This window comes from Tyto alba, unplaced genomic scaffold (genome assembly GCF_018691265.1).
Source record: "Tyto alba isolate M040663 unplaced genomic scaffold, T.alba_DEE_v4.0 Super-Scaffold_7, whole genome shotgun sequence".
Taxonomy (NCBI): Eukaryota; Metazoa; Chordata; class Aves; order Strigiformes; family Tytonidae; genus Tyto; species Tyto alba.
This window is the reverse complement of record NW_024881328.1, coordinates 7,846,317-7,857,414: the sequence shown is the minus strand read 5'-3', so window position 1 is coordinate 7,857,414 and position 11,098 is coordinate 7,846,317. Positions and strand designations below refer to the sequence as shown.

The 11,098-nt window shown below is 41.5% G+C and overlaps 1 protein-coding gene across 1 annotated transcript; it reads right to left on the bottom strand.

Annotated features, from left to right (window-relative positions):
- Positions 1-1,830: 1,830 nt before the first annotated feature.
- CXCR4 (C-X-C motif chemokine receptor 4) lies at positions 1,831-5,306 on the bottom strand. The gene is made up of 2 exons (XM_042808464.1): positions 5,139-5,306; positions 1,831-3,432 (listed from the first exon to the last, which is right to left on the bottom strand). The coding sequence occupies exons 1-2, from the start codon at positions 5,175-5,177 to the stop codon at positions 2,371-2,373; spliced, it is 1,101 nt and encodes a 366-aa protein (XP_042664398.1). The 5' UTR covers positions 5,178-5,306; the 3' UTR covers positions 1,831-2,370.
- Between the last annotated feature and the right edge of the window lie 5,792 nt (positions 5,307-11,098).

Genomic DNA, 11,098 nt, shown 5'->3' with positions numbered 1-11,098 from the left:
AACTAATGTAGGTCTCATCCCTCTGGGGCATGGGTTATGTTTTAAAATTTTGCTAATTTATTTTCTACACAAATGCTTTCTGTTGATTAAGTGTCCTTTTAGTGGTCTTTGGCAGTAACATGGACTGCTGAGTTTATTCCGTCTTGCACTCTCTTTCCTGCTAACTCTCTGCTTGAGATAACAGTTGGCTGACTGAAGTATAATGGGAATAATCTAAGTAAATGCTAGAGAGCTCTAAACATTTTCTCAACAAATAAGCGGCAGCATGTTGATAGCCAATAAGTATTTTACTAGTGCAATTAAATCACACTGATTGATTGGACTGGAGTGAAAATCAGAATAGTTTAGAACAAATTATTCACGGGGAAACCCTCACTAAATTAAGAAAACACACAAATGAACAACAAAAATAAACCATTTAAGAAGTTCTGCTCCTCTACCACATTTTCCTCATTTCTCAGCTTGGTTAGCAAGGAACAACTTGATGAAAGTGAGATGTTTTGTTTCTTGAGAATGCATCTTTTCTGTTGTTAATTTATGTTGTGTGAAGATATACATTACAGTTAACTGATCTAAAAGTTCAGTTGCTAAAAGGGGAGACCTGCTTTCTCTTCTTTTTTATCTCACTTTTCTCTGTGTCTGGTTCCAGGTTCCAGGGTCTTGCACTTTTGTAGTGCTTGTTGGATTCCTCACTGAGCTAATTCAATTCACTAAATTGCTGGAAAATTTATTTTTCTGCCAGGTTAGTTTGTGCTGCTTCAGCAAACTGAATCAGCTCAACATAGAATCAGTTGACTACCACTGTCATTGCAAAGAAAAAAGTGTGCAGGATACAGCCAAGGTTACAGCCTTCTGACTTGAGAGGAGGGAAGTTGAAAACAGAATGGTCTTGTATTTATGAAAATATCTAAAATGGAACATGCAACTTAATGTATATTAGCATGCATTTGACAGAGTGGTACATGCTCCATAAAATTTGTGCTGTGCTTGTGAAAACACATCATTTCTGTGCAATATCGTTGCAATATCCATGTTGGTTATTTCAGTTCTGCGTGACTAGTAGGTATTGTTTTGGTCTTTTATTTTTTTTTCTTTTTTGACTTCCAAACTGTTAATTATTTATAGATCAGTAACAGTTGTTTATTTTTTTGTTTTAATGTAGGAGCAAATATTCTCAATGGCTCTGTCCTCTTGGATATTTAATAATTATTGGAAATTCTGTAATCTGACTGATTCCTACTAAAAACCCCCACATTTTTAAGAACTGGTACACATTCTGGATTTTTAAAAATAATGTTAAGATTATGCTCCAGAGGGAAAAAACACTTATATTCCAGAGGAGATACACCAATAACTTTGTTTCTAGTTCAAATGCAATGTCAAATAGCAAAATGGCTTTGATTCAGCTACTTTTGATTACTTTTAACATGTGAAACTAAATTTACAACAGCAAAAGGCAGAAGAAATGGAGGATTGACTTTAGCATAAAGGTTAGTCACATGCAGTAATCTTAGTTTTGACTCCTAAGAGGCTGTAAACTTTAGCAATTGCTTAAATAGGTTGGTTTTCATTTGTAGATATTTTGCCATCAAAATTTCTTTGTTTAAAGTGATAGTTTAAAATGTTAACTGGAGGAAGTGAATTCTGGTGAAAAAAACAAATTACTTAGAACTCAGAGGTGTCAACTGAATAATTGATATGTACTGAAACTAATTTTCCTGCTTTTCATACAAAAGCCATGAAATTTTCAAATAAATTATTGCACATTGAGAATTGTAAATAAAAGCATTCAGAAAAACATTAAGAAATAAAAGTATCACTCAAAATAACTTTTTGTCATATACTTTTATTTACCTTGAACAGAAAATTTTGCAAACCATCAATTACTGAGAATAGGGAAAAAACCCTAACGTATAACAGAGGAGGCTTTGGTTATAAGTGCCATTTCTACAGCAGAGTTAAGCTATTGTAAACCAATTATTTTGTAGTAAGGTAAAAATCTTCAGCCAATTTAAGAATTTAACAGCAACACTGAAAACATTTACATATAAACAACAAAAAAATACTTTCTAAACTTTTAACAGTCACTTTGCTACAATCCAGAAGTGTTTAGTTCACATACCTATACATACAGACAAGCACTAAAACTTTTGTGAACTAACCACTTGTCCACAGGACCTGCCTAGACAGTTTGTCATCAATACAAAAGTTTTTTTTATATAAATAAGTCAATTAAACTTCACAGAAACTAAAAGAAACAATATAAAATTCCAACTGTAAATAAATCTGTACATTATGGTCAGTCTTGTTTTTTTGAAATCTTGCGAAACTTTACAGTGTCCATTTATAAAATGATGGCAAGGAGCAGCGTTAGCTGGAATGGAAACTTGAAGACTCGGACTCTGTAGAAACAGAAGAATGTCCCCCACGTTTGCTTTTTGAAAGAATCTTGAGGCTTGATCCTCTGCTAACCGATGTCAAGGCATTTTGTGCTGATGTTTTGAATTTGGCACCCAGGAAGGCATACAGAATTGGATTCAGGCAACAGTGGAAGAATGCCAGGGCTTCAGTAATGGAGATCCACTTATGCACTATCGTCTCCAAGCTGCAACGATGTCTGATGACTCCTAGCAAGATGAATGTGTCAATGCTGATGCCGATATAATATGGCAGCCAGCAGGCAAAGAAGGCAAGGATGAGGATAACTGTTGTCTTCAAGGCTTTGCGCTTCTGGTGGCCTTTGGAATGTGACAGCTTACTTATTATAATACAGTAGCATGTCAGGATTATCAGACCGGGCAAGACAAGTCCTACCAAGATATGCTGAAATCTGAAAGAAATCAGCCAGTTTTCATGAGGGTACATGCGATCACACAGATACTTTCCTTCTACTTCACTAGTGCTGGCAAAAATGATATCAGGCACTGTCAAAAGCACAGCTGGTAGCCATACGCCTACATACACCACCTTCTCAGCCAACAGCTTTCGCGGTCGCTGGCTGTTGGTAGCGTGGACTATTGCCAGGTAACGATCTAAACTTATAAAGGCCAAGATCAAGACACTGCTATAGAGGTTGACTGTGTAAATGACATGAACTGCCTTACACAGAACATTCCCAAAGTACCAGCTTATGGCTGCATCCACAGACCAGAATGGCAAGGTGATGACGAAAAGGAGGTCAGCCACAGAAAGGTGCAGCCTGTATTTATCAGTCATGCTTCTTTGTTTCTTCTGGTAGCCCATAACAACAATAACCAATCCATTGCCGATTATTCCTGTTAGGAAGATGATGGAGTAGATCGTTGGCAAGAAGATCCGGTTGAAATCAGCATTCTCATGCTGGAAGCATGGCTCTCCATAGTCTCCATAGTCACCTGAACCAATCTCGTCCGTGCCATTATCAGAAAATTCAATGATTAACCCGGAGGACAGCTAAAAAAAAAAATTAGAAAAATTAGATGTTAGCTCCTCTGCAAAAGCTCACTCTATATGAAGTATGTTAAGAGTTGCCTGAACAGTCTCCATCATCAGGAATACGCAAACTTTTTGAAAACCAGACAAAACCCCACAATTTTTAAATATATATAATATACAGCAAATAAGAACAAGTTAAAAAACTTCTTTGTTTTTCTCTAAGGACTAAGATCTTGTAACAGGAGATGAGTGGAAAAAGAAAGATAACGGCTAGTCCCAGAAATACCCTTGGTTCTGGACACTTCAGTGCTCTAATCAGATGCATACTACAAAGGGAAGAGCCCTGAAGTGCTGGATGCAAGAGGTTAGTCCACAGAGAATATTACCCATGACATGTAACTCTTGCAACAGAGAGCTATTAAAAAAAATTACTTGGACAGAAATGCTGCTGCTCCAGAGTCCCTTCTCATTAACGGGATGGGGTCAAGGAGAAATAGAGAAGGTACCGTTGGCTGATGTAATAAAGGATAAATAATAGCAAGAATTCCCTGCTGAGAAGCAATTGACAGCTCCACACACAGAGAAAAAAAAAGCCCATAAAGGAGAGGTGACCTTAAGCAGGGGAACTCAAACCCCACGGAGGCTCATCACGACGAGCCACGCTCCCCTCCCTTTGTTCCCCACCCGTGGCGGCTGCGGGGCAGGGGGTGAAGCCGGCCCGGGCTGCAGCCTGGCTGGGGCGCCGAGTACTGCGGTGGAAAAAGGAAGCGAAATTCTGGTGAGGGCATGAAAGCACATCAGGAAACCACCAACGGTTGTGGCCACCACGCTGAAAAGCAATGCAGGCGGGCGAGTGCCACCTGGCTATGTACAATTCCTCGGGTTTTCAGATTTTAGCTCTCATGCCCTGTGCACCACGAACCCCTCACCTCCGCGCAAAATGCGCCCCGAGGATCCCGCAGCACTTCACAGACGGCTGCACCCGCTCCACGCGGGCGCTAACTTCGGATTAAAGTCGGAATTTGCCAGAGACCCCCGTTTGGGTCCTAACTCCTCTCAAAACCCCGTGGCAGAAGAGCGGCCTCCGGCAGAGCGGGACGCGGCGGGAGGGGACGGCTGGGCGCGGCCGCCCGCGCCCCGCCACACCGGCAGCCCCAGGTTAGGGCGGGCACCGGGGCGCAGGGATGTCATTCCCTGGAGCCAGGGCACTCCAAACTTCCTCGCTTGTTTCTTCCCTCACCATTCCCGTGGCTCTAACCGCCCTACCGGCGTTTTCCTGCCCGCAAAGGCGCCTCATGTCACTTCAACCGACGGCCAAGCGGCAAAGCCCGAGGAGAGGCGGGAATCCAGCGGTAGCGGCTGCAGCAAGGGCCGAAGCGCTGCAGCGGCGGCAAGAGGCCGGGGCCGAGCCCTGCCCGTTTGCGCCCCGCAGACCCCCGCGGTTAGGCGGGCTGGGAAGCAGGAGGCGGCGAGCCGCCCGGCTCCGCGCCCCCCAGCCTCGCCCCCCCGGCCCCGCTCCCCGCACGACTCGGGGCGATCCCCGCCCGCCCATCCCCGCCGCCACCCTCCTTCGCCGAGGGCACCCTCCGAGGGCACCCTCCGAGGGCACCCTCCTTCGCCGGCAGCGCGCACATGGGCGAGCGCGGCGGGGAGCGGGGGCTGCCGCGGAGCAGCGGCGTCGAGCAGCCGCGGCCCCGCCGGCCGGCTCAGCTCCCGGCACTTACATCCAGGCTGTCGAGGCTGTTGTCCAAGCTCTGAGCCATCTCACGGCTCTGGGCTGTTGGGAGTTTTGTTGTTGTTGTTGTTGTTGTTTGTTGTTACCGCCGCGGCTCTCCCAGCGCCGTCACTCGCAGCTGCACCAAACACACGCCCCGGCGGTTCTGGCGGGACGCGGCTCTTATAAGTTCGGCGGCTGCCCCCCCCCCCCCCCCCCCCGCCCCCGGGGCAGCCTGCGCCTGGCTCCTCCCCGGCGGGTGTCACCGCGGCCCCGGGCTCCGGGCGGCCGCCTCGGGCCGCTCTTTGTCTGCAGGGCCGGGACACGGCAACTGCACTTGCCCCAAGCGCCCGCGGGGGCGTTGCTCCTCCCAGGGGCAATTTGCCACCTTCTGATTGATGTGTTCATACCAGCGGGTTTTTGAATTTCCCCTCAAGGAAACTCTTTGAAGTGTGTGGTGGGGCCCCGTGTTGCCATGGCCAGGCGAGCTCAGGGTGAAGTCACCCGTCCCGGAATCGTGATGGAGGGGGAAGAGGAGAGGTCCTGCATACCTCTCAAAATACAGTCAACGCGGTCCTCAGAGCTGTCTCTCATCCCTGCTGAGGAAAAAAGTGTACTGGGAGAGGCGGGAAGTAAAGGGATGGTCCTTACCGAGGGGTGAGAGGTTCTGCACACCTTTCAGGGGCTGCATGTTGAGCGGGCTGCAAGTTGCCCGCCGAACTCCTCTGGCATCTGTAGTTTGGGGTAAGATGTCTGATGAGGAGCTGCAGGTGCTTCATCAGCGTGTCTGAGATATGATGATGGTTCATTGTGCCAGAAAGCTTTGGAACATTACAAGAAATTACAAGGAAGCAGCAGAAATCATGAATAAAATAAAACATTGTCAAAATAATGGTCCTGCCAACTTCATTTAAAACCTTGGGTTTGCATGCTCCAATGTCTTGTCATCTAAAAATAGCAATCAGTGAGCTCTTTATTTGCCCACTAACATCAGGAATGCTGCTTGGTTTTCTCTTTAATCTCAAGCCTGGTAAATTAGTTTTTTAAATGTGAAGGGTGAATATCTTTAGTAATGATCTGTTTCCAGTAGTAAAATAATTAAAAAAAAAAAAAAAAGAGAGAGATAAAAATCTGAAATTGTATATGTGGGATAAAAATAGCAATCATAAAATAGATTTGCAAAGGAAAATCAACTCAAATATAAAGAAAAATAAAACAGAATAATGGATTTCCTTTATATTTGTCTCTGGGGTCTCAGTACTGTTGATATTCATGCAGGTAAACTAATTTGCAGAAAGGATTTTGATTAGAATAGTGTGTCATCCTCCCCCCCAATTTCACAACTCACACAATAGTGAGTAACTATACTGGGCATAATTGATTCCATTATATAGAATTGCTCTTTACAGTTGGAATTTGGAGTGGAAAGAAGGAGAAGGGCATTCTTTATGTAATAACAGTATGCTCAGATTACCCTGGTAGCCTCAGGGCCTGAAAGTTTGACAAAAGTTTTCTTCTTAACTGCCCCTGTCACCAGTTTACATGTTCCGAATTAGCCACCAGTTTTAGATGCAAAGATTATTTCCAGGTATTTGACAAGAGTCACCCTCTTACTCTTCCCCTAAAAACTCTAGAATTCCTTGTGCACAGTGAGTATGAGTTTGGTTATGATTAGTAACACTGATTATCTTTCCTTTTGTTGAAAACATGGTATGTAAAGTATGGCCTATAATGTGATTACATACTTTAACTACATTGTAATTTGATAGTAATTCATATTTTGCTATCAAGTCTGGAATGTCACATACAAGGTGCATTAAAAGCAAACTAATTGATTATAACTCAAGAATTACCAGTTCTTCAGAAAACTCAATATCTACTTTGAGTTTATATCCAGAAAAATTTGAGAGGGCTAGAATTAGAATTATTAGCAGATTAGAATATGCTAGAATTCTATAGCAATAAAAAACCCTCTTGTATGCAGTGTAGGACATTAAAATGTGCTTGTAGTGCAGGTGTCCTGTGGCAATGGTTGCAGATGAGTGAAATTACATATATATATGTTCATGAATTCTACAGCTATTTGACAAGTTTGAGAGTTGGTTGATTATTTCTTGTGGTGGATAGCAAGGAGTGCATTGACATATGGGATATCAATGCACAAAACTGCAAGTGTAATTACAGCCCGAGTAGTCTAGTGTTATCACATCTCCATTTGCCTGTACAGATAGAACCGTAACAGCAAATCTTATTATGTGAAAATTGATTTTGTTAATTATTGGGATATGGGACAGTGACTCAGTTATTTGTGTTCATAGATAACTTAAGAAATTCAGAACTGAGGAGTGATTTAGTTCTATGGATTAGCTCTGCAGAATTGTAGTGCTGAGTAGTGGGAAATTTAGGGATTGATACCCTATCTGATGAGTTGTCACTGAAATGTGTTTGGATGAAGGTCTTCTAAAACTATCATTCACACTGTTATTTTGTTATCTAGGATCTCTTTTGTTTCTCCTATCAGGAAATCCATGTGAAAACTTCCGTTGTTGCATGGAGAACCATCGAGGGCATGTTAATTATTTCCAAAGTGATAAAACAAAGGGGGCTCTTTCTACAGAGCACGTAATTCAGAGTTAGTTAAAAATCTTCTTAAGATGGAGCTAGCAAATACCAATTTCCAAGCTTATGTTTTCCATTACATGTTTTTCTGCTCACAGAATTACTGTGAAAATCAGAGCCTTCCTAACTCATGTAATACATATTTTTGTTACTGAAAACATGCCCCCTGAGATTCAAAATCCTACATGTTCTCACACTTTTATGCTAACAATACAATTCCTCAGGCTGTGAATCATTAACCTATTTTTTTATCTTCTAAAAAGAGACATACGTGCTGGTCATCAAGAACAAAATAATTTATAATGAACCTTTCTAATGGGAAAAATACCCCTTTGATTCAGTGTCCACTGAAGTAGAAAAATAAATTGTGTTTCATTTAACCATGTTAAATGACTTACTTAATCTGAAGGCTTCACAAGTGTCTTTAACAAAGTAAACTTCTAGCTAATAAAAGTTCGATGACACCACTGTCTGTGGGTAACACCTCATACAAAGGAGAAACGTTCCCTGGTTTATGTAATATATGAGTAACCACCGTAGTGTATTGATTACAATGGTGTATTAATAAACCATTCCTATTCTTTAGCATTAACGGAGCTATCCCTTCAGGACACATAGATGTGTCTTAAAAATACACAACCAGCAATATGGCTGAAATTACTGTACTATGTAGTAGGGAGTGAATAATTTTCAAGTATTCACTGATTTTCTCTGTACATGTCCATTTCTGTACTGGAAGGCTTCTGAAAGTGGGGGGAGTGTCTTCTGCAAAAATAACAGAAAAAGTGGTCAGGATTTGCAAGACATTAGCTTTGAGGAGTGGATTTTTCTGTTCTAAAAAATATTCCAGGTTACTGATGTTGTGGACTTGCTTGCCACTAGATGAAAAGTGATTTCCTTATAATACTTAAATGTTTGCTACCGTACACTGAATTGACTTAATGACAAATGGATCTTCAAGTGGCCCAAAGTTGTATACATGGAAAGGAAAAGGATATACTTTGCCTTTTCCATCTGATCTTTGTGTTGAAGTGGGAAAGGTATCAATCTTACGCCTGTTAGAATGGTTACAAGCAGTTTGCTGGAGTTGGGTTTCAGTTAATGGCTTGCTTTGCTCTCCGTTCTCAAAGCTCACTGTCTCTGTTTCTTTTTGCCCGTGCTGCAGTAGAACAAGCCTACCAACTGTTACCCTGATCCTGGAAGGCGAGTGTCTGCCCACCTTATGGGCAGGGTGCCATTTAAATTTACTGATCTGAAAGCAGAAAGACAAAATAAAATCTACAAAGGAGCTGGACATATCTTTCAATTGGTAGCATATTACATTACCACAGGAATAAGTCCCTGTATGAAAGGAATGATATTTGGATATCAGAACAAAATTAAAGGAAAAGCCTTACATCACTATAAGGCAACAAAAATGTTATCATTAACACTGGTATAAAAGACAGATTTATTATGGTTTCTTGCTTTTAACAGGGAGATTTTATTTTGTTTCCTTAAAGTATTGCCACAAGGCCAAGATGTCTGAAGTCAGCACAGAAAAGTCAGCAGAAAAAAGAAGTGCTGTTCTCTGAAAGGAATCATAGTCACTCTTGTGTTTTAATCCCACCTCTGTCTGTGGCCTGCAGCAAATCACTTAACCCTTCTGACTGTGTTCACCCAACTGTAAAATGGGGATAACAATACCTACTTACCTACCTCAGAGGAGAGTTGTAGGATTAATTGGTTGATGTTTGCAAGGCACTTTGAAGACAGAAAGTGCTTATTTTAGAGCCCGCTGAAATTATTGGTGACACTGATCAGCTAAAATTCAAAGGGGACCAAACTCATTAAGGTTCTGATCTTCTTCCTCCATTTGGCTATGTTTATGGGTTAGCAAATCTCACTGCATGCGGACAGTTTATTGTTTGTTTGGAAGCAGAGTAGACTAAAAAGATGCTTTGAACAACTTTGTTAATCCTGTTAACAAACATGTCTTCATTTGCATATCACTGAAGCTGGAAGTTTTATCTTTGATGATTATATATCAGAACACTTCTGGAGGCATATTGATTGAAGTCAGATCAGAATTATGAAAACAAGCTAAAACCTACCTAATTATATTGCAAGTAATTTCTTTACTATAACCACGTAGGATTTTGGCTTTCATATCATTCAGATAGATTTCTGTTTAGCTATGAGATGTGTTTCTTATGATGTTCTTTTATGCTGTAAAATTTCATTAGAAACTTGCTCATAGTTCAGCTTGCATTACTAAGGACAGTGTTTGCTTCTGTGGACCTATGCTAAGAGCATGCTATATTCCTGTTTTAAGAGCATATGGATACAATTAGAAAATCTAGTTTAGATATTCACATATGCATGTATGCAGTTTCACAATTTTGTGATTTCTTAGTACATAGCTTTAGAGGTACAGTTATATCTGGGACTGTGCATTGTGTCTCCTACCACTGTAAACAGAACTACTTGGAGACTAATAGTCTGAACAGGGCCCTGAGTGACCTGGTCCAGCTTTGAAACCAGAGGTTTCTTCTAATCTGAATTATTCTGTGACTCAAAATAGGTCCATCAGACTATGCCCTCATACCTCAGATACTAGCAGTGTTACCTGAGTCAAAATACATCCATTTACATTTGCGTCCATTAAGCCTGTTTGCTCTACACAATCAAAATAGCATTTTGATGTTGTGTTTCCGCCCTGACAGCTTTAGATCAATCTTTCATTCGAATAGTGTCTGTGGAACTGTGCACTTGGGATGTAGCAAAGTATGCTAGCATCTGCCATGTTTTATTTATCATTTTCACACATTTCTTCTGATTCCTTTCTTTGGTTGCAGTATTAGATATTGACTTTTCACATGTTGTGAGCTTCTGAGCTTGCTGAAATAATTTCTTTAGCTCATTTGCCCACTTGTTTTGTGTCTGAAAAGTGGCACTGAAGGCAGAGTAGGAGCAACAACTCTTCCTGTTTAGCTCAGTTTAGCAGTCTGAAGCTCACAAATGTTTTAGTTTTATTGCAACAGCTTTGAAGTAAAGTCTGTGCATATGGGTGATGAACCTCATCTTGGATACTTGTTTTTGAATCTGCATGCCAGGGATTGTTCCTGTCTCTGCTTCGTCTTAAAATTGGTAACTGAATCTGTTGTTCAGCAAGTAGGGAGATCACCCAAATTCAGTGATGTGCAATCCCATTGTTTCTTTCTTTTGGATCTCTCCTCCCACCATTTCTCTGAAAATTCAGTTTAGAATTCCAAACATTTTTTTTTTTTTTACTGCTTGAAGCCAGGTTTTCCATATTCCATTGAGATATGGCCTTTTTCCTCTCAGGAGGTGCAGGAGTAAGACTGGGTT

Excerpts from the sequence above, each read along its gene's own strand:
- CXCR4 (XM_042808464.1), bottom strand. The coding sequence starts at position 5,177 with ATGGCTCAGAGCTTGGACAACAGCCTCGACAGCCTGGAT. Across the intron at positions 3,433-5,138 it reads ACAGCCTCGACAGCCTGGAT|CTGTCCTCCGGGTTAATCAT; the intron begins GTAAGTGCCGGG and ends TTTTTTTTTTAG.